Genomic DNA, 20,560 nt, shown 5'->3' with positions numbered 1-20,560 from the left:
GACCGCGACTAGGGAGCGACGTGCCTCAAGTGCGACACGAAGTGGAGACGTCCTCTAAACGTTCAATCCGGTAGTAGAGAACGTTTCTCCAAGTTCATCTAGGATTGGAGTCGATCGCGACAGTATGCGGCTAATTGTTCTTACCGTGCGCTCATGGATGGAGTTGCTGGGAGCCACTGAAGGAGTACAATACATTTGCTTGGCTGGCTGTGGCGGGCATCACTAGTAGAAAAAGCGCCTTTAGTCCCGGTTCACAACGGGCTTTAGTCCCGGTTGTGCAACCGGGACTAAAGGGTCGCGACTAAAGGCCCCCCCTTTAGTCCCGGTTGCTTACGAACCGGGACTAAAGGTCCGTCCGCGCGGGTTCTGTGCGCCGGGCGAAAATATCTCAATTTTTCAAAAAAAAAATTCAAATTTTTTCCACTCAATTTTTTTCCCTATTTTTCAGAATTTCTATTATTTCAGTTATATTTGCATAGTTTAGTCTCTATTACTTTACTCGTGATCAAACTTCCCGCTCGGTCACCCATCCTCCCGCACTAGCACGCTTAACTTCCGAATTCCATCCCATCCCGCATCCAATTGCTTCGCGCGCATGTATGTGATAGTAGTATCATATAATTCTATTAACATATGTTGGTCGATGTCACATTTCTTTATTGTTTGAATTTCAAATAATTATTTTAATAAACAAAAGTAATGATGCAATAATAATATTGATTAAATAAATAAACATTAACTTTTTAATTTGTATTATTTTTTGTTTTTTTAATTTTTTTTTGCCAAACCTAAAAATTTGAAAATCTAAAAGGGTAAAAGTAATAGTAATCTTTATGCATGATACAATTATTAATTTTAATTTTTGAAAAAATAAAAAAATCCAGAATTTATAGCAAAAACTAAAATCTTCCTGCTTTCGTACTTTCATTTGGAATTTTGAGAATCTAAAATTTGGCTAACCAGGTAAATCCCGGTGAATTCGGATGTAACTTTTTCCCAGGATTTTTTTGATATATTATACGTTTTTTTTCGACGTCGTATGCAAAAGTTATTGCGGTTTTACCATTTTTCAAAACTTTTTTAAAAAAAAAAGTGAAAATTCAAATTTGTTAATTTTCCCTAATACTAGGTTGCATAACATACAAGAATCTGAAAACATTTTATTCTTTTGAATTTTCTATCATTTTATTTTCTATTTTACAGTGCTAAAAAAGGTGATCCCCCGCCTCCTTTGCATGCCACCCGTCCTTGCGGGCAGAAGAAAACAGGAGCACATGGCGGGACCCACCCCATCTTACCACCACTACCTTATCTTTTCATGTCGATTTCCTCCAATCTCTCACGGAGCACGCGTCCATGGCCGAAGATGGAGCACCGCCGCGCGCCCCACGCTACCGCGCCCCCATGCTGCTGCGCCACCACCTCGCCTACCCCCGCCATGGCTCCCATCCCTCCCGCCTGCTCCACGCACGCCCCGCCATGATTCACTCCGGCGGCCATAGCCGGATGCGAGAGCCAGGGGAGGTCGTCGGCCGGCACCGTCGCCGGCAACCACCAGTGTTGCGAACTGCGCCACGCCGCCTGCAGGCTCCGCCATGGATTGTTCAAGGTGAGCACCGAGTTGCTGCTAGGCGCCTCCGTCGATGGCATCGTTGCTACAATAGGCCGTCGTCGTTGCTACGTCTTGCCTCCCCCGCTGCTACATCCGGCCGCCGCCGCCGCTGTAGGCGCCGCCATGGGCCTCCGCCGTTGCTGCAAGGCGCGCCGCCATGGCTCTCGCCGCCGCCTCTGCAAGGCGTGCCGTCATGGGCCTCCCTCTGTCATGCTGCAAGGCTGGCCGCCATGGCACTCCTCCGCTGCTTCAGTTCAGTGCGGGGCTGCTCCCATCTTGGAGACGCCTTGCTACCAAGCCATGGGGCAGCTGCTACCATTGTGTAGGTGCCTTGCGCACTACCAAGGCACAGGCGGGGATGGTACAACGTCCTTTGTATTTTGCTACTTTTCTTCTATATTGTTGCTACTGTAGCATATATTTTTTGCTACCCATTCTCCGGCGAGGTCTCCGGCGACATCACCAGCGTCTCTGATGAGGTCGCTTTTGCTACATTGGCAGATTATTTTTGCTACAAATGCGTAATGTTTTTGCTACGTGATCTCCAGCGAGATCTCCGGCGGTCTCCGGCGAGTTTTGTGTTTTTTTAGGGGTGAACCTTTGTTGCTACAATTGTGCTAGTTTTGCTACAATGGTGCTTTTATGGAAGCAAAAGTGGGATTTTAGGTGAAAATAGAGTTTGCTACAATTGAATCGTTTTTTGCTACTTTGGTACATCATGGTAGTAAAAGCGGGAAAGTGAGGTGATGATTTGACCAGGCGGCCCAAAACGACCCAAATAGGCCGATCCAACGGCTGGGATCCGGGATCAGATTTCTGATCCCCCGGTGAAAAAAAAAAGAATTGGCGGAGAGAGCTCGCGCTCGACGTGACGCGGTCAGCCGCCAGACAGGAAATTCGGCACATACCCAGCAGGTAACTGTTCGGTCAAAGCTCGCGCGCGAGTCTGTCCAAACAGGTAGAGAGTAGGTGGGTCTTCCAGTTCGGTCAAAGCGCACGTGCTCGCGAGTCGTCCAGAGTCGGTAGATTGTAGGCGGGCCTTCCAGACTCGAACTTGATCGCTACGACCGAACAAACTTAAAGGAAAGTTTCAAAAAAAAAACTTGAAAGTTTATTATTTCTAAATCTTCAATATTTCTCAAAAAAATAAATCACATATGCATTTCTAATATGTACGACTATTTTTTTATCGAAACATCTTTCATCCGTGATCTACATAAAATAGGGGAGCAAAATCGACCCCCTCCCCCCCTTTATAGGTACTCCGTACAATCTAGTGTATTTTTTTTACAAAATAACACTTAATCCTTCATCCGTCTATAAAAAAAAGTCTGAGATGGTCTAATAGCATGAAGGTCCATAAGAAACTAATTGTAATGCTCATAAAAGAAAGTCAATAAGAAAATAAAGTACAACAGATAATCTAATTGGGCATCTTTATTACTCATTCACAAGTGGGAAATAAATAAGAACCACTACTCTGGAACAAATAAATAAGAACCAACGTGTATGGAGGGAGACATGAGGAAAACAGAAGCATAAATGGCAGCACATACCTTCGACCATACAACTCCCAGAACACAAGAAAAATGGCCAAATTCCTCTCCCTAATCATTCTTCCATTGCTCACCGCTCTGCCATACTCCTATGCTTCGCCCCAGTTGATGCTAACCACTGGCTCATCCTTGTCTGTAGAAGAGCATAGTGAAACCTTTCTTATCTCGCCAAATGCTGATTTCTCTTGTGGCTTCTATGAAGTTGGAAGGAATGCATTCTCCTTCTCTATTTGGTTCACTAACACCACAGAGAAAACTGTTGTATGGTCTGCCAACCCCAATTCTCCGGTGAATGGCCATGGTTCCATGATGTTGCTGAACCATAACGGAAACTTTGTCCTCACTGATGTCAATGGCAGCGTCACTTGGGACAGCAACACAAGCTCAGGAGAGGGCACAATGGTTTCCCTTCTTGACACCGGCAACCTCATCGTCAAAGACTCAACAGGTAAAATGTTGTGGGAAAGTTTCTCTTCACCGACAGATACACTGCTGCCTTTACAGCCCTTCAAAAAAGGTACAAGACTAGTCTCCAGTTATTTCAGCCTCTATTTCGACAACGACAATGTCCTACGCCTTATGTATGATGGTCCAGAGATATCAAGTCTCTATTGGCCAAGTGCAGACTATAGTGTGTTTGCAAATGGACGGACTAACTACAACAGCTCCAGGATTGCAGTCCTTGACACTGAAGGATATTTCGTCTCAAGTGATGGGCTGAATGTCAAGGCTTCTGACTGGGGTACTGGAGTCAAGAGAAGACTGACAATTGGTTATGATGGAAACATCAGAATATACAGTCTGAATGCTTCAACTGGGAGCTGGATTGTATCATGGGAGGCTATAACAGATATGTGCAGCGTGCACGGGATATGCGGACAAAATGGGTTATGCGAGTACTTGCCAAGCCTCAGGTGTTCATGTCCCCCAGGATATGAGATGACTGATCCGCATAACTGGAACAGAGGTTGCCGGCCACAATTCAACAAAAGCTGCAGCAAAACAGAACACTTTGACTTCATCAAGGTCCCTCACAGTGACTGTTATGGCTTTGATCTGACCTACAACGATTCCATCTCGCTTGCTCAATGTGAAAAGATATGCTTGGACGTCTGTTCCTGCTCGGCGTTTGTGTACAGGACAGGATTTGCACTTTGCTACACCAAATCTGTACTCTTCAATTGTTATACATCAGCAAATTTTGCTGGAGATATGTATATCAAAGTACCAAAGACTATGGGTACCTCCAAACAGTCTGGTCTTACATGTAATCTGAGTAATCCTGTGGTTGTACAAGGCTCTACAAGTAATAAAAGGTTTATACCTTACTATGTATTTGTGACAATACTGGGAGCCCTAGTGTTGCTCTTTACAGGTACAAGCTGGTCGTTTCTTTACAGCAAGCAAAACATACCTAAGTCAATGGAAGAAGGCTACAGGACGGTGATGAGTCAATTCAGGATGTTCACGTACCGAGAGTTAAGGGAAGCTACTGGAAAGTTTAAGGAAGAGATTGGAAGAGGAGCCTGTGGAATTGTTTACAGAGGAGTACTTGAAGATAAGAGAGTAGTTGCGGTGAAGAAGCTAACAAACATTTCACATAGTGAGGAGGAATTCTGGGCAGAAATGAATATAATCGGAAGGATCAACCATATGAATTTAGTGAGAATGTGGGGTTTTTGCTCTGAGGGTCAACACAGACTAATGGTGTATGAGTATGTCGAGAATGAATCACTCGACAAGTTTATATTTGGTGACGTAAGTACTGAGAGATTACTTTCTTGGAGCCAACGATTCAAAATAGCATTGGGAACTGCAAGAGGCTTGGCCTACCTCCATCATGAGTGCCTGGAGTGGATAATCCATTGTGATGTAAAGCCAGAGAACATACTCCTGAGTCGAGACTTTGAAGCCAAGATAGCAGACTTTGGACTTGCCAAACTCTCAAAGAGAGACAGATCCAGTTTCAGCCTCTCCCACATGAGAGGAACAATGGGCTACATGGCACCAGAGTGGGTGCTGAATTTGCCAATCAACGCAAAGGTCGACGTGTACAGTTATGGTGTTGTCCTTCTCGAGTTAGTTACTGGAAGTAGGATCTCTAGCGGGATAGCAATGGATGGTGAAGAGGTAGAGCTTAGTCAGTTTGTGAACGCATTGACAGAATTGCAGGTGAGTGGAGATGTCAAGGATATAGAGGATATAGTTGATACCAGATTGAATGGTCATTTTGATCCTGAGCAAGTGGCAGTAATGGTGAAATTGGCTTTATCTTGTCTTGAAGAAAGAAACCGCAGGCCTACAATGAATGAAACTGTAAGAGCTCTGCTAGCATGTGATGACCATGACAACCATCCAGCCTACTCATGGTTGACCTGCGAAAACCTATTAAATCTGGATTTGTAAGATAAAATGTTTGTATTGTGCATGGTATTTGATAGTAAATAAATCCATTCTCGATATATAAATAGCAAAATAAATCATGGCTAGAGAAATGTCAGTTATTGTGTTTCATCTCAATGTAATAGGTGTAACACCAAATGCAATTGTATATAGTGCATTGAAATTTTCATTGCCATGTGTACCCTTGCATGAAATGTCGTGGGCTTATTTTTTTCACAGGCTGCATAAGTCACTTTAGGAATTTAGGTTCGTATGACATACATAAGTTGCCATGCATACAGGAAGACTCTAGTTGTTCATTGCAAGGAAAAGGGAAGAGTTTAATTTGCATACTCTTAGATCTTTTGGACCATAATAAAAATTCTGAAGATGCCCGCTGTTTCTTCAAAAATAAGGTCCTCCAACATAGATTTATTGAGTGCAACCATGAGAGACCGTTTAGCATGACTATGCAAGCACATAGCAAATTAACGACTCGCAACATTCAGTTGAGGATAGTCCAGGACACTCCGTCACAAGGATATTGTATTTGGGTCTAAAAGTATGCAAATTATATCGCTAATCCCGTTGTTACATACTCCAAAAGATCTAAGAGTATGTAAATTATATCTATGAAGTGCTAGATTTCCTCCACATTCAGCGTATATCTGTGAAGTGCTAGATCTTTTGGAGCACATAACAACTTCTGACTTCTGAGGATAAGTTCATCTGGCATTGGAGTCCATCAGGAAAGTATTCGGCTCGTTGTGCTTACCAGGCCCTCATGCACGGTAAGGTCGATACCCCATATTGGCAGTCCACCTGGAGTTGCTGGGAGCCACTAAAGTGCAAGACATTCGCTTGGCTGGCTGTGGCGAACCATCTGGCATGGCATGGTCTGGATCACCCTGATGCCTACCCTGTTTGCAATCAGGAAGACGAGACCGCGTCACACCTTTGAGAAAGTACATCTTTGCTAGATAAGTCTGGCACAAGGGCCTTCACCCTTCAAGGTTTGGCTCGCAGGTAGTTCTATGATAGCTTCTTACACGAGGATGAGGGCTCAGGTGATGGCGAAATCAAGGGAACCCATTCTCTGATCAGCCCGAGGATGTTGAGATTTTGAGGACCACAAAATGCCTGTGTGTTCGATGGTTCAGCTTCACAGCAGGAAACATGACCGTGCCTGCATTAGCATTTTTACTAGTTAGTGTTGCTTTTAGTTTCGTTTTCAGTGTTTTGGCTTTGGGGTTTGCTTCATCTCAAAAATTTCGATGCTCTCCTTCTTAATACAAAACGAAATGTGTGACGCCTACCCGAGAAAAACTTGCACGAATTTAGGTTCAGACAATATAAAGGAGAAAAAAAACTCTAACCTCTCAGCCTGTGACTGAGACCTCGCCCAGCACCGGCGACCGCCGGCCGCTGAGCCTCCTTCCGGCCACCGCATGCAGCCCGCTATCCGCCGCTCCTCCCGTCCTCCACCGTGCCCGTTCCCTACCTCTGCTCCTATTCCCCAATCTCCGTTGAGCCCTTGGCCCTGCTCTTCCCGATGACCGACGGCGGTGTCGTCTCGTGGGGTCGTCCGCTCGTGTACTGGTCACTAAGTGCGGAAGACAGTAGACGAATGCTGGCCTGACGGGGGGTTGGAGGTCGGCGGGGCAGTGCCGTTCATCGGACGATGGGGAGGGCGGCGCCGCGGCGGTGACTGAGGACTACGTTGCAGCACCTGCCCGCGCGATGCCCTACGTTCCAGCCAGCCCACGTTTGTTTAGCCCACCTAAGGCCTGGCTCGAAGAAGAGGGAGGGAAACCGGAGTGTTTTCGCGCGGAAAACCTATACACCGACCAGGTCGGCAGTTACCGCGCGCCGCACACCCCCGCGCGCGGTATGGCCCGGCCTGGTCGGCCCATTACGTGATTTTCTTTTTCTGTTTTCTGGTTTCTAGTTTCTTTTTTCTGTTTTTTTTCTTTCTTAAAAAATGAAAAAATGTTCAAAAATGAAAAAATGTTTAACTTTTTAAAAATGTTCAGATTTGGAAATATTTAACTTAAAAAATCTTCAATTTTTAAAAAATATTCAAATTTGAAAATCATTCAAACTTAAAAATTGTTCAAATTTAAAAATCGTTCAAACTTAAAAATCGTTCAAACATGAAAATCGTTCAAACTTAAAAATCATTTAAATAAAATTGTTCAAATTTAAAAATCATTCAAAATTTAAAATCGTTCACATTTGAGAACTGTTCTAATTTTTTAAAATATATTTTTAAGAACATTCATATTTTAAAAATGTTCATGTTTGTGAAAATATAATTTTTCCGAAAATACTCGGATTATGGAAAATCAAAAAAAATAGTAGAAAAAGAAAAGGAAACGAAACAAGAAAAAAAAAGAAAAAAACGAAAATTACCTTCTAGTGGGCCGCGGCCCAGCTAGCCAACGCAGCCACACAAGGTGTGCGGTGCGAACCCCGCGCCGACCTGGTCGGCAAACATGAGCTCCCTTTTTTGCGGGACTGATTTTGGTAGGGAAAGGCGTCGGGTCGCTCTCTGGCTCCCCTAGCTACAGTTTGCGATCGGCGGAAGATTTGGCCAGCTTCCCTCCCGATCTTTTTCCTTCCTCCCTGTGATGATTGATGATTCTAATTTGCAGGTCTCGCAGCACGAGTCTTTACTCTTTTACTTGTGCTTATTCACAAATCTAGAAATTTACTTGTATTTGTTTATGATTTATGCAGTATTTATTGAGTTCTTGTCTTCTAATATGGTTTTGGCCTAGATCATTTGTTGGACTTTGGTGAATAAATCTTTTGTTAATTTGCTTCTTGGATATTATTTAAGTAATGAATGTGTTTAGTCACATGTTCTATGTCTTCTTGAATTTGTTGGTGTATTGTCCAAATTGTATCTTGTGTAGATCCTGAATATCTGTATGCATGTTTATATTCAATATGTTTATCCTTGTGGCATAGATTTCTTTTATCCAATATATAGGGTAGACTTTGTCAAATCATAAATAGCTAATATGTGCGTGAAATTCAAATTGCATCTATAAATATGTAAGTATTTACATGGAGTTTGTCCTATGTATTGTGGTTAGTATAACTGATACGCGTGAAGCACACGCCCGTTGGGAACCCCAAGTGGAAGGTGTGATGCGTACAGCATCAAGTTTCCCTCAGTAAGAAACCAAGGTTTATCGAACCAGTAGGAGTCAAGGATCACGTGAAGGTCGTTGGTGACGGAGTGTAGTGCGGCGCAACACCAGGGATTCCGGCGCCAACGTGGAACATGCACAACACAATCAAAGTACTTTGCCCCAACGTAACAGTGAGGTTGTCAATCTCACCGGCTTGCTGTAAACAAAGGATTAAATGTATAGTGTGGAAGATGATGTTTGTTTGCGAAGAACAGTAAAGAACAGAGTTTGCAATAGATTGTATTTCAGATGTAAAAGAATGGACCGGGATCCACAGTTCACTGGTGGTGTCTCTCCAATAAGATAAATAGCATGTTGGGTGAACAAATTACAGTTGGGCAATTGACAAATAGAGAGGGCATAACAATGCACATTGATACGTCTCCAACGTACCTATAATTTCTGACGTTCCATGCTTGTTTTATGACAATACTTACATATTTTGCTTGCACTTTATAATGTTTTTATGCATTTTCCGGAACTAACCTATTAACAAGATGCCACACTGCCAGTTCTCGTTTTCTGCTGTTTTTGGTTCCAGAAAGGCTGTTCGGGCAATATTCTCGGAATTCGACGAAACGAAGACCAAACATCCTATTTTTTCCGGAAGCACCCAGAACACCGAAGGGGAGTCGGAGGAGAGCCAGGGGGCCACCACACATGTGGGCCGCGCGGGCTACACCCTTGCCGCGCCGGCCTGGTGTGGGGCCACCCTGTCGCCCCTCCTGCGCCGCCTCTTCGCCTATTTAAGCCCTTTCGACCTAAAAACGCAGTACCACTTGACGAAACTCCGTAAAGACTCCGTGGGCGCCGCCACCATCGCGAAACTCCAATCCGGGGGACAGAAGTCTCGTTCCGGCACCCTCGCCGGGACGGGGAAGTGCCCCTGAAGCCATCTCCATCAACGCCATCGCCTCCATCATGCTCCGTGAGTAGTTCCCCCATGGACTACGGGTTCTAGCCGTAGCTAGTTGGTATTCTCTCTCCCATGTACTTCAATACAATGATCTCATGAGCTGCCTTACATGATTGAGATTCATCCGATGTAATCGGTGTTGTGTTTGTCGGGATCCGATGGATTGTTACGTTATGATTGTCTATCTACAAAGTTTATGAAGTTATTGTTGCTGCAATCTTGTTGTGTTTAATGCTTGTCACTAGGGCCCGAGTGGCATGATCTTAGATTTAAGCTCTATACTTATTGCTTAGATTGTATCTACAAGTTGTATGCACATGTCTATGTCCGGAACCAAAGGCCCCAAAGTGACGAAATTGGGACAAGCTGGAGGGGAAGGCTTAGATATGAGGATCACATGTTTTCACGGAGTGTTAATGCTTTGCTCCGGTGCTCTATTAAAAGGAGCGCCTTAATTTCCAGTAGATTCCCTAGAGGCCCGGCTGCCACCGGCTGGTAGGACAAAAGATGTGTTATCGCCAGAATTTGGCGATATCAGGAGATAGGCCGTAAGCGAGATGGGCTTGAAGGATATGCGCGTGGAGAATCTCTGAAGCGGCCTTGCACGAGAGTTTGGGCTAAACTGCCCATGTATCTGTATTTTATTAGATCGTGTTTAGAGTTAAAAGGTAGAGTTTGGCCCATGCACGGTTATGTGCACGCCTGAATTAGAAAGTCTCCCGGACTATAAATATGTATCTAGGGTTTATGAAATAAACAACAATCATCGTTCAACAAACACAAACCAGGCGCATCGTCACCCCTTCTTCGAGGGTTTCCTTTCGGGTAAGCATCATGCTGCCTAGATCGCATCTTGCGATCTAGGCAGTACACGTTTATTCGTCTACCTTGTGCTACTCGTGCTGAAGCGTTTTTGATGGCGAGTAGCACTACCTATCTTAGGTGTTTTGGGGCTTGCATTGATGCTTTTCTTATGCATATCTGCTTAGCAATGCCGTCCCTTGACACCTAGCTGCCCTTACGCCTATCTGGGCGTAAGGGCAGCATCTTGCTTGTTCGATACTTAGTAGATCCGATCTGTTATAGTTGCTCCTTGTTCTGCAAGGATTAGTTTAATATCCGCATGATTAGGCCTTATGCTGGGGTTGGAGGATCCGGTAGTGCGCTAGGTGCTGTTTACCGTTCCTAGAAGGGATGTTCCGGAATTGACGTAACGTTGGTTTTTAGGCCTCTTCTAGGGATAGTTTGCATCATCTTTCGTATCCGCTAGGCCCAACTACGCGTAGGATGTTCCGGTTATGCGGTGAAAACCCTAAACTGTCGTAGATTGGTTTAGCTTTGTGTTGATCAAGCGGGATCCCAATGTCATTGCAAATCCAGGCGTGAACCATGGGGCGATCGGCTCTTTGAGCCGATCCACGAGGCAACCCGAGAGTCGATAGGGCTCGTATTTAATGTTTACGTGTCTACCATGCAGGAACAATCGAAGCAATCTAACACCTTCCCGATCGGGTCTAGGTCGGGTGGCACGCCCTTGCAACCGCCGGGACGTGTGCGAGAAACTTGCGGGACGACGCGAGGTGCCAGGGTCCACTAAGCGGCCTTGGGAGCCTCCCGGCTCTTCGTGTTGCTTAACCACTGCTCGCCGGTGAGTTTTGGCAGGCAACACATTCTAGCACGCCCGGTGGGACCATCTTCGACAACATCCACGTCAACACCTGCGTCCGAGATGGCGGACGAACCGATCAAGTACGAGGATCTCCTGCGGAGCACAAGAAGAAATACGATGAGCCGAAGGCCATCCGTGAAGCCGAACTCATCGGCTCCTTTGAGAAGACCCGTTCACACGACATCAGGGTCAAAGGAGACACACGTCCGTTTCCTGGCATCAACATGGTGGATCTTAGCCACTCCATAGGGTGCGAGCCAGGTTTCTCTTTTAGTGTCAACATGGCAGGCTTGTGAGCCGCCATGCCGAAGATAAAGCAGAGAGCAGCCACTCCCGTGGCAAGGATGAAGAGGAGGCCGATCCACGCGACCGGCCCCATGATGATGATAGACGGTACCTAACCAAAGAGGAGGTGAGAAGCTTGCGGTATCAACGTCCACTCTCCGCGCACCTCCTTGACAAATATGAACAGCAGTATGACCGACGTCGGCGCTACGACGTAGATGATGAGAGACATCGTCGGTCTGATGAAGAGGACAGGAGGTATCGTCAACATGACAAAAACAACAACGGGTATGAGCTTCACGCTAGAGGGAGGTCAAGGGAGCAAGATAACACGGATAGGCATTGGGACTGTCCTTTCTTTAAACATTGATGGGACTCAGGAATGAGCCGATTGCCAACAATCGAGAACTGCCCAGAATGCAGACAGCGAAGGAAAGGGACAAACAAGGTTTCAGTGTTCGAGCGTCTAGGGCCTCTCCCACCTCAGAACAAGCGAGCTGAGTCATCTCAAGAACAAGACTTTGAGGAGTCAGATGGTGAAGAAGATAGGTGTCACCGGCCAAGGTGGTGCCCTGATGGACTCAGCCATGCTCAGAAGCGTAGGGTGCAGCGGATACGAAACCTGGAGGAAGCCGAGGCACAGTACCTGTATACGTTGAGGAAATCACGGCCCGATCTGGCCGTGAGAATTCAGCAAACATTGGAGACAGTGGCGCGCCCGCCGAAGAAAGTGTGGCGCCCTAAACAGGCAAAAGCCGATGCAGGGGCATCGGCTGATACAAACATAGTGTCCACGATCCCGTCAGAGATTTATGGTCCAAGGCATGGTGAGCATACCTCAAGCGAGTCACGTAGCCGTAATAAAGGACCAAGAGGTGGTAAACCCTCATTGAGCATTGCAATGAAAGAGGAGGCCGATGTTAGCAATCGGCCGATGTTGTCCCCAACATATGCGTCGCCTGTGTTCAACATTGACCTAGCAGGAGATGGAAAGCTAGGATATGGGTTTACATCAGCTGACGAGCTAGAAGAGATTGACATCGGTCCTGGGGATAAACCACGACCAACCTTTATCAGCAAAAAGTTAGATCCTCATCTGAGGGGCCCGATGATAGCCTTGTTGAAAGAATACCCAGATTGTTTTGCATGGGATTATACGGAGATGCCTGGGTTAGACAGGAGCATCATTGAGCATCGGCTCCCCTTGAAGAAAGGATTTCGGCCGTTCCAGCAGCGAGCGCGACAAATGAAGGCTGAAATCTTGGTGGAAGTCAAGAAGGAGATCCAGAAGATGTTGGACGCCGGATTCATCAGGCCATGCAGGTACGCTGAATGGATTTCCAATGTAGTACCTGTGGAGAAAAAGGATGGCCGATGGCGCGTTGCTATAGATTTTCGGAACCTCAACAGTGCCACTCCAAAGGATGAATATCCGATGCCGATAGCGGAGACCCCGATCAATGCAGACTGCTGGTCACAAAATTTTAAGCTTCATGGATGGCAATGCCGCCTACAACCAAATCTTCATGGCTCCGGAAGATATACACAAGACCGCATTCGAGTGCCAGGCTCGGTGGGCTTGTTCGAATATGTAGTCATGACGTTTGGGCTGAAGAATGCCGGCGCCACATATCAAAGAGCCATGAATTACATCTTTCATGATTTAATCGGCAAATTGGTAGAAATTTACATCGACGACGTGGTGGTGAAGTCTGTTTCAACGAACGGACATTTAGAAGATTTGCGACACGTCCTAGACCGAACGAGGAAGTTCGGACTAAGAATGAATCCGAAAAAGTGTGCCTTTGGTGTGACGGCCGGTCAGTTCCTGGGTTTTTTGGTTCATGAACATGGAATTGAGATCGGCCTGAAAAGTCAAGAGGCAGTGCGAACGATGAAGCCACCCACCACGAAGAAGGAGCTCCAATGTCTCATCGGCAAAATTAACTTCGTCAGAAGGTTTATCTCCAACTTGTCAGGACGAATTGAGCCGTTCATGGGATTGGTTAAGATCAAGTCTGATGAGGAGTTCCGCTGGGGGGCAGAGCAACAACAGGCATTTGACGATATTAAGGAGTACCTAACAAAGCCACCTGTGTTAGTTCTACCGCAGCAAGACAGGCCATTCTACATTTACTTGTCAGTGGCTGACACGTCCATCGCATCAGTGGTGGTACAGGTTTATGATGGTCTGGAAAAAGTGGTTTTCTACCTCAGCAGAAGGATGTTGGATGCAGAAACAAGGTACCCTGAAATTGAGAAGTTATGCCTCTGTCTATTTTTTACCTGCACCAAGATCCAGCACATCCTGCTGTCCGCAGAAATCATCGTCATATGCAAATCGGATGTCATCAAGCATATGCTGTCGGCTCCTGTATTAAAAGGCCGACTTGGCAAATGGATGTTTGCATTATCGGAATTTCAGATCCGGTATCAACCTGCGAAAGCAGTTAAGGGACAAGCGTTAGCCGATCTTATAGCGGAAAGAATAAACACGGACGTATCAGCACTATATGTGCGTACCTGGGCCATGTTCTTCGATGGATCGGTTTGTGAAGATGGTTACGGCATCGGCGTGCTACTCGTGTCGCCTCGGGGGGCAACATATTCCTTCTCTATCAGGTTGTCTATCCCTTGTACCAACAATGTTGCTGAGTATGAAGCGATCTGCAAGGGAATGGAGTTGCTCTTGGAAGCTGGGGCAGAAGCAGTGGAGATTTTTGGTGACTCCAAATTGGTGATCTCTCAACTCACGGAGGAATATAAGTGCGAGAGCGAGTCACTCTTCCCATTATGGATACAATGCCGTGAGCTGATGACACAATTCAGGTATATAAGCTTCAATTGGATCCCAAGGTCGCAAAATACTGAGGCAAACGACCTCGCACAGACGGCGTCAGGATACAAGGATGTAGCGAGATGGAGCCGATTTTCGAGTGCAGTTCATGGAACCAGATGATTGGAGAGCCGATATCTTCAATTACTTGAAAGATCCGGCTCGGGGGGCACCTAAACGGGTAAGATACAAGGCCATGAAGTACGTACTGATTGGCGATGACATATTCTACAGGACATTGGAAGGATTGCTTCTCAAATGTTTGGGACCAGCCGAATGCAATCGGCTCTTGCACGAGGTGCATGAAGGTGCTTGTGGAACTCACCAGTCGGCTCACAAGATGAAGTGGCTGATCAGGCGCTCGGAATTTTATTGGCCCACCATGCTTGAAGATTGTTTCCAGTATTATAAAGGGTGTCAAGCATGCCAGAGGTTTGGGAGCATTCAGATGGTACCCGCATCAGCAATGAATCCTATCATCAAACCTTGGCCATTCCGAGGTTGGGGTATGGATATGATCGGTAAAATTCATCCTGCGTCAAGCAAAGGCCATGAGTGGGTTCTGGCCATTACAGATTACTTCACTAAATGGGTGGAGGCGGTCCCTATGAAGGCAGTAGCATCGAAAGATGTTATCAGTTTCGTGTTGGAACATGTCATTCATAGATTCGGCATTCCCCAGACTATTACGACCGATGGAGGTTCGGTCTTTGTTTCGAAAGAGATGAAAAAGTTTTGTGATGACATGGGGATCAAGTTAATCCGATCGTCTCCATATTATGCTCAAGCAAATGGGCAGGCTGAAGCGTCCAACAAGAGCTTGATCAAGCTGATTAAGAGGAAAATTGACGAGCACCCTAAACGATGGCATGAGGTGCTCGTCGAGGCGTTGTGGGCTTACCGCATGTCGTGTCATGGAACGATAAAAACCTCGCCATACCGAGCTGGTCTATGGACAAGAAGCCGTGTTACCCCGGGAAATTAAGGCGGGGTCAAGACGGATCACGTTCCGGAATGATTTAACTCGTCGAAGAATATGCAGCCACGATGAGCGACAGCATTGAGGATGCAACGGAACTTAGGCTATGGTCACTTGAGAAAATCAAGGAGAATAAAGCCAAGGTGGCTCGTGCATATAATAAGAAAGTGAAGCCAAAAGAGTTCCAAGTTGGTGATCTGGTATGGGAAATGCATACATGCTCGAACAGTTGGACGGTGTGAAGTTCCCAGTGGCTGTCAATGGCCAGCATCTCAAGAAGTATTTCCCAAGCATGTGGGATGATGGGCAGTGAGGTATGGAGGCCGATTTTATATCGGCCAGAGAAAAACAAAATCATCACAGCCGATGTACAAACATCGACTCGAGAAGACATGCGAGGACAACGGTATACTAATACAGCCGATGTACGGACATCGACTTCAGAATAATAAAGCCGATACATTGCTATCGACTCTAGAGGAATAAACTCAATTGAGCAGTGACTTCTTTGGACAATCGGCAAAATTAACAAGAAAGCAAAAAGTGATTGGGGAATATTTTCTCCATTAGAAAGGGATTTCTTACAAAGAAGGAGCCGATCGCTCAAAGGAGGGAGAGCAAAAGGGGGACAGATTGCTACCACTGGCCTATGTTAAGCGGTCCCTACTCTAAAAGCCGTCGCTGGCCTCGTCATCACCGCCGTAGCCGCTGCCAGTGCTGCTGCTGGCGGGCTCCTCGTCGCTACTGTCGTAGCCTTCAATGGGGGCGTCTTCTTCTTCATCATCGTCGTCTTCGTCGTCATCCGACCATGCCCAGCCGCGGAGTCGCTTCGCTGGTGGCTCGTCGGAGGAGGTGTCGTCCTCTTCCTCTGCCTCGTTGGAGGGGATGTCGTCCTCCTCATCCTCCTCTTCTTCCTCTTCGTAGGAGGGGTGAAGCTTCCCCAGGAGAGGAGGTCATTCGGCTCTTCCCGTTGGCCGGGCTCTGGCCTCAGCTCATCTGAAGGGGAAGATTGGAAGGAAAGAGCCGATGCAGCCGAGGAGGAGGATGAGGCCATGGAGGAGGAGGGTTTTTCGGTGGCTAGTACGGATCAAAAGGGTGAAGAAGTAAACTGTGCGATGCGGTTAAAATAGAGGGGGTATAGGGGAAATTCAATGCTTGAGCAGTTTTCGAGGATACGGTGCTCAAGCTGTCAATCGTGCAGAAGTTGAGAAGGCAGGGTATTATGGCGAAGAATACTGCGACGGTGCTGCTCTGCCACGACATGACCCTTCGAAAGAAAAACAGAGTGGTTTTGGAATTATCATTACCAAAACCAGGGGGGCATGTGTTATCGCCAGAATTTGGCGATATCAGGAGATAGGCCGTAAGCGAGATGGGCTTGAAGGATATGCGCGTGGAGAATCTCTGAAGCGGCCTTGCACGAGAGTTTGGGCTAAACTGCCCATGTATCTGTATTTTATTAGATCGTGTTTAGAGTTAAAAGGTAGAGTTTGGCCCATGCACGGTGATGTGCACGCCTGAATTAGAAAGTCCCCCGGACTATAAATATGTATCTAGGGTTTATGAAATAAACAACAATCATCGTTCAACAAACACAAACCAGGCGCATCGCCACCCCTTCTTCGAGGGTTTCCTTCCGGGTAAGCATCATGTCTGCCTAGATCGCATCTTGCGATCCGGGCGTACACGTTTATTCGTCTACCTTGTGCTACTCGTGCTTGAAGCGTTTTTGATGGCGAGTAGCACTACCTATCTTAGGTGTTTTGGGGCTTGCATTGATGCTTTTCTTATGCATATCACGCAGCAATGCCGTCCCTTGACACCTAGCTGCCCTTACGCCTATCTGGGCGTAAGGGCAGCATCTTGTTTGTTCGGTACTTAGTAGATCCGATCTGTTATAGTTGCTCCTTGTTCTGCAAGGATTAGTTTAATATCCGCATGATTAGGCCTTATGCTGGGGTTGGAGGATCCGGTAGTGCGCTAGGTGCTGTTTACCGTTCCTAGAAGGGATGTTCCGGGAATTGACGTAACGTTGGTTTTTAGGCCTCTTCTAGGGATAGTTTTCATCATCTTTCGTATCCGCTAGGCCCAACTACGCGTAGGATGTTCCGGTTATGCGGTGAAAACCCTAAACTGTCGTAGATTGGTTTAGCTTTGTGTTGATCAAGCGAGGATCCCCATGTCATTGCAAATCCAGGCGTGAACCATGGGGCGATCGGCTCTTTGAGCCGATCCACGAGGCAACTTCGAGAGTCGATAGGGCTCGTATTTAATGTTTACGTGGCTACCATGCAGGAACAATCGAAGCAATCTAACACCTTCCCGATCGGGTCTAGGTCGGGTGGCACGCCCTTGCAACCGCCGGGACGTGTGCGAGAAACTTGCGGGACGACGCGAGGTGCCAGGGTCCACTAAGCGCCCTTGGGAGCCTCCCGGCTCTTCGTGTTGCTTAACCACTGCTCGCCGGTGAGTTTTGGCAGGCAACAAGATGTTGTACAAGTTTCTCATTGCGAGCACGTATGACTATATATGGAAAACATGCCTACATGATTAATGATCTTGATATTCTGTCTTAATGCTATTTCAATCATATCAATTGCCCGACTGTAATTTGTTCACCAACCACTTGTTATTGGAGAGTTGCTACTAGTGTAGATAGCTGGGAACCCCGGTCCATCTTTCATCATCATATACTCGTTCTACATGTCATTGGAAGTAGTATCAACTATCTTCTGGTGCCATTGCTCCTGTGTTACTATTACTGTTGTTGTGTTACTGTTACTACTGCTCTCATATCACTACTACTTTCACATCACCCCTGTTACTAGTGCTTTTCCAGGTGCAGCTGAATTGACAACTCAGTTGTTAAGGCTTATAAGTATTCTTTACCTCCCCTTATGTCGAATCAATAAATTGGGTTTTACTTCCCGCGAAGACTGTTGCGATCCCCTATACTTGTGGGTCATCACACATACATATCACGATGACTACTATGAGATTTAATCAGGGCATTACGACAAAGTACATAGACCGCTATCCAGCATGCATCTATGCCTAAAAATTCCACCTTCAGGTTAGCATCCGCACCCCTTCCAGTATTAAGTTGCAAACAACAGACAATTGCATTAAGTATGGTGCGTAATGTAATCAACACAAATATCCTTAGACAAAGCATTGATGTTTTATCCCTAGTGGCAACAAGACATCCACAACCTTAGAACTTTCTGTCACTGTCCCAGATTCAATGGAGGCATGAACCCACTATCGAGCATAAATACTCCCTCTTGGAGTCACAAGTATCAATTTGGCCAGAGCCTCTACTAGCATAGGAGAGCATGCAAGAACATAAACAACACATATATGATAGATTGATAATCAACTTGACATAGTATTCCATATTCATCGGATCCCAACAAACACAACATGTAGCATTACAATTAGATGATCTTGATCATGATAGGCAGCTCACAAGATCTAACATGATAGCACAAGAGGAGAAGACAACCATCTAGCTACTCCTATGGACCCATAGTCCAGGGGTGAACTACTCACACATCAATCCGGAGGCGATCATGGTGATGAAGAGTCCTCCGGGAGATGATTCCCCTCTCCGGCATGGTGCCGGAGGCGATCTCCTGAATCCCCCGAGATGGGATTGGCGGCGGCGGCGTCTCTGGAAAGTTTTCCGTATCGTGGCTCTCGGTACAGGGGTTTTCGCGACGAAGGCTATAAGTAGGCGGAAGGGCAGCGTTGGAGGGCTGACGAGGGGCCCACACCATAGGGCGGCCCGGGCCCCCCTTTGGCCGCGCGGCCCTATGGTGGCGGCGCCTCGTCGCCCCACTTCGTATCCCCTTCGGTCTTCTGGAAGCTCCGTGGAAAAATAAGACCCTGGGCGTTGATTTCATCCAGTTCCGAGAATATTTCCTTTGTAGGATTTCTGAAACCAAAAACAGCAGAAAACATCAACTGACTCTTCGGCATCTCGTCAATAGGTTAGTGCCGGAAAATGCATAATAATGACATAAAGTGTGTATAAAACATGTGAGTATCATCATAAAAGTAGCATGGAACATAATAAATTATAGATACGTTTGATACGTATCAAGCATCCCCAAGCTTAGTTCCTAATCGCCCTCGAGTAGGTAAACGATAACAAGGATAATTTCTGAAGTGACATGCTATCATAATCTTGATCAATACTATTGTAAAGCATATGAGATGAATGCAGTGATTCGAAGCAATGGTAAAGATAATGAATAAACAACTCGAATCATATAGCAAAGACTTTTCATGAATAGTACTTTCAAGACAAGCATCAATAAGACTTGCATAAGAGTTAACTCATAAAGCAATAAATTCTTAGTAGAAAGCTTTGAAGCAACACAAAGGAAGATATAAGTTTCAGCGAGTTGCTTTCAACTTCAACATGTTTATCTCATGGATAATTGTCAGCACAAAGTAATATAACAAGTGCAATAGGTAAACATGTAAGAATCAATGCACACAGTTCACACAAGTGTTTGCTTCTAAGATAGAAAGAAGTAGGTAAACTGACTCAACATAAAGTAAAAGAATGGCCCTTCGCAGAGGGAAGCATGGATTACTATTTTTGTGCTAGAGCTTTTCATTTTGAAAACATGGAAACAATTTTGTCAACGGTAGTAATAAATCATATGTGTTATGTATAAGACATCTTATAAGTTGCAAGCCTCATGCATAGATTACCAATAGTGCTCGCACCTTGTCCTAATTAGCTTGGATTTACATGGATTATCATTGCATAACATATGTTTCAACCAAGTGTCACAAAGGGGTACCTCTATGTCGCCTGTACAAAGGTCTAAGGAGAAAGTTCGCATTGGATTTCTCGCTTTTGATTATTCTCAACTTAGACATCCATACCGGGACAACATAGACAACAGGTAATGGACTCCTCTTTAATGCATAAGCATTCAACAACAGATAATATTCTCATAAGAGATTAAGGATTGATGTCCAAACTGAAACTTCCACCATGATTCATGACTTTAGTTAGCGGCCCAATGTTCTTCTCTAACAATATGCATACTCAAACCATTTGATCATGATAAATCACCCTTACTTCAGACAAGACGAACATGCATAG

General features: G+C 45.8%; 1 protein-coding gene across 1 annotated transcript; it reads left to right on the top strand.

Annotated features, from left to right (window-relative positions):
- Window positions 1–3,201: 3,201 nt before the first annotated feature.
- Window positions 3,202–5,574, top strand: LOC124663379 (putative receptor protein kinase ZmPK1). Its single transcript, XM_047201089.1, has one exon. The coding sequence runs from the start codon at window positions 3,202–3,204 to the stop codon at window positions 5,572–5,574; it is 2,373 nt and encodes a 790-aa protein (XP_047057045.1).
- Window positions 5,575–20,560: the final 14,986 nt, after the last annotated feature.

The sequence above is a fragment of the Lolium rigidum genome, chromosome 6 (assembly GCF_022539505.1).
Source record: "Lolium rigidum isolate FL_2022 chromosome 6, APGP_CSIRO_Lrig_0.1, whole genome shotgun sequence".
Taxonomy (NCBI): Eukaryota; Viridiplantae; Streptophyta; class Magnoliopsida; order Poales; family Poaceae; genus Lolium; species Lolium rigidum.
This window is presented reverse-complemented; position numbering and strand designations above follow the sequence as displayed.

What these genes read in the sequence shown, in the direction of transcription:
- LOC124663379 (XM_047201089.1), top strand. Translation starts at nt 3,202, where the DNA reads ATGGCCAAATTCCTCTCCCTAATCATTCTTCCATTGCTCACCGCTCTG.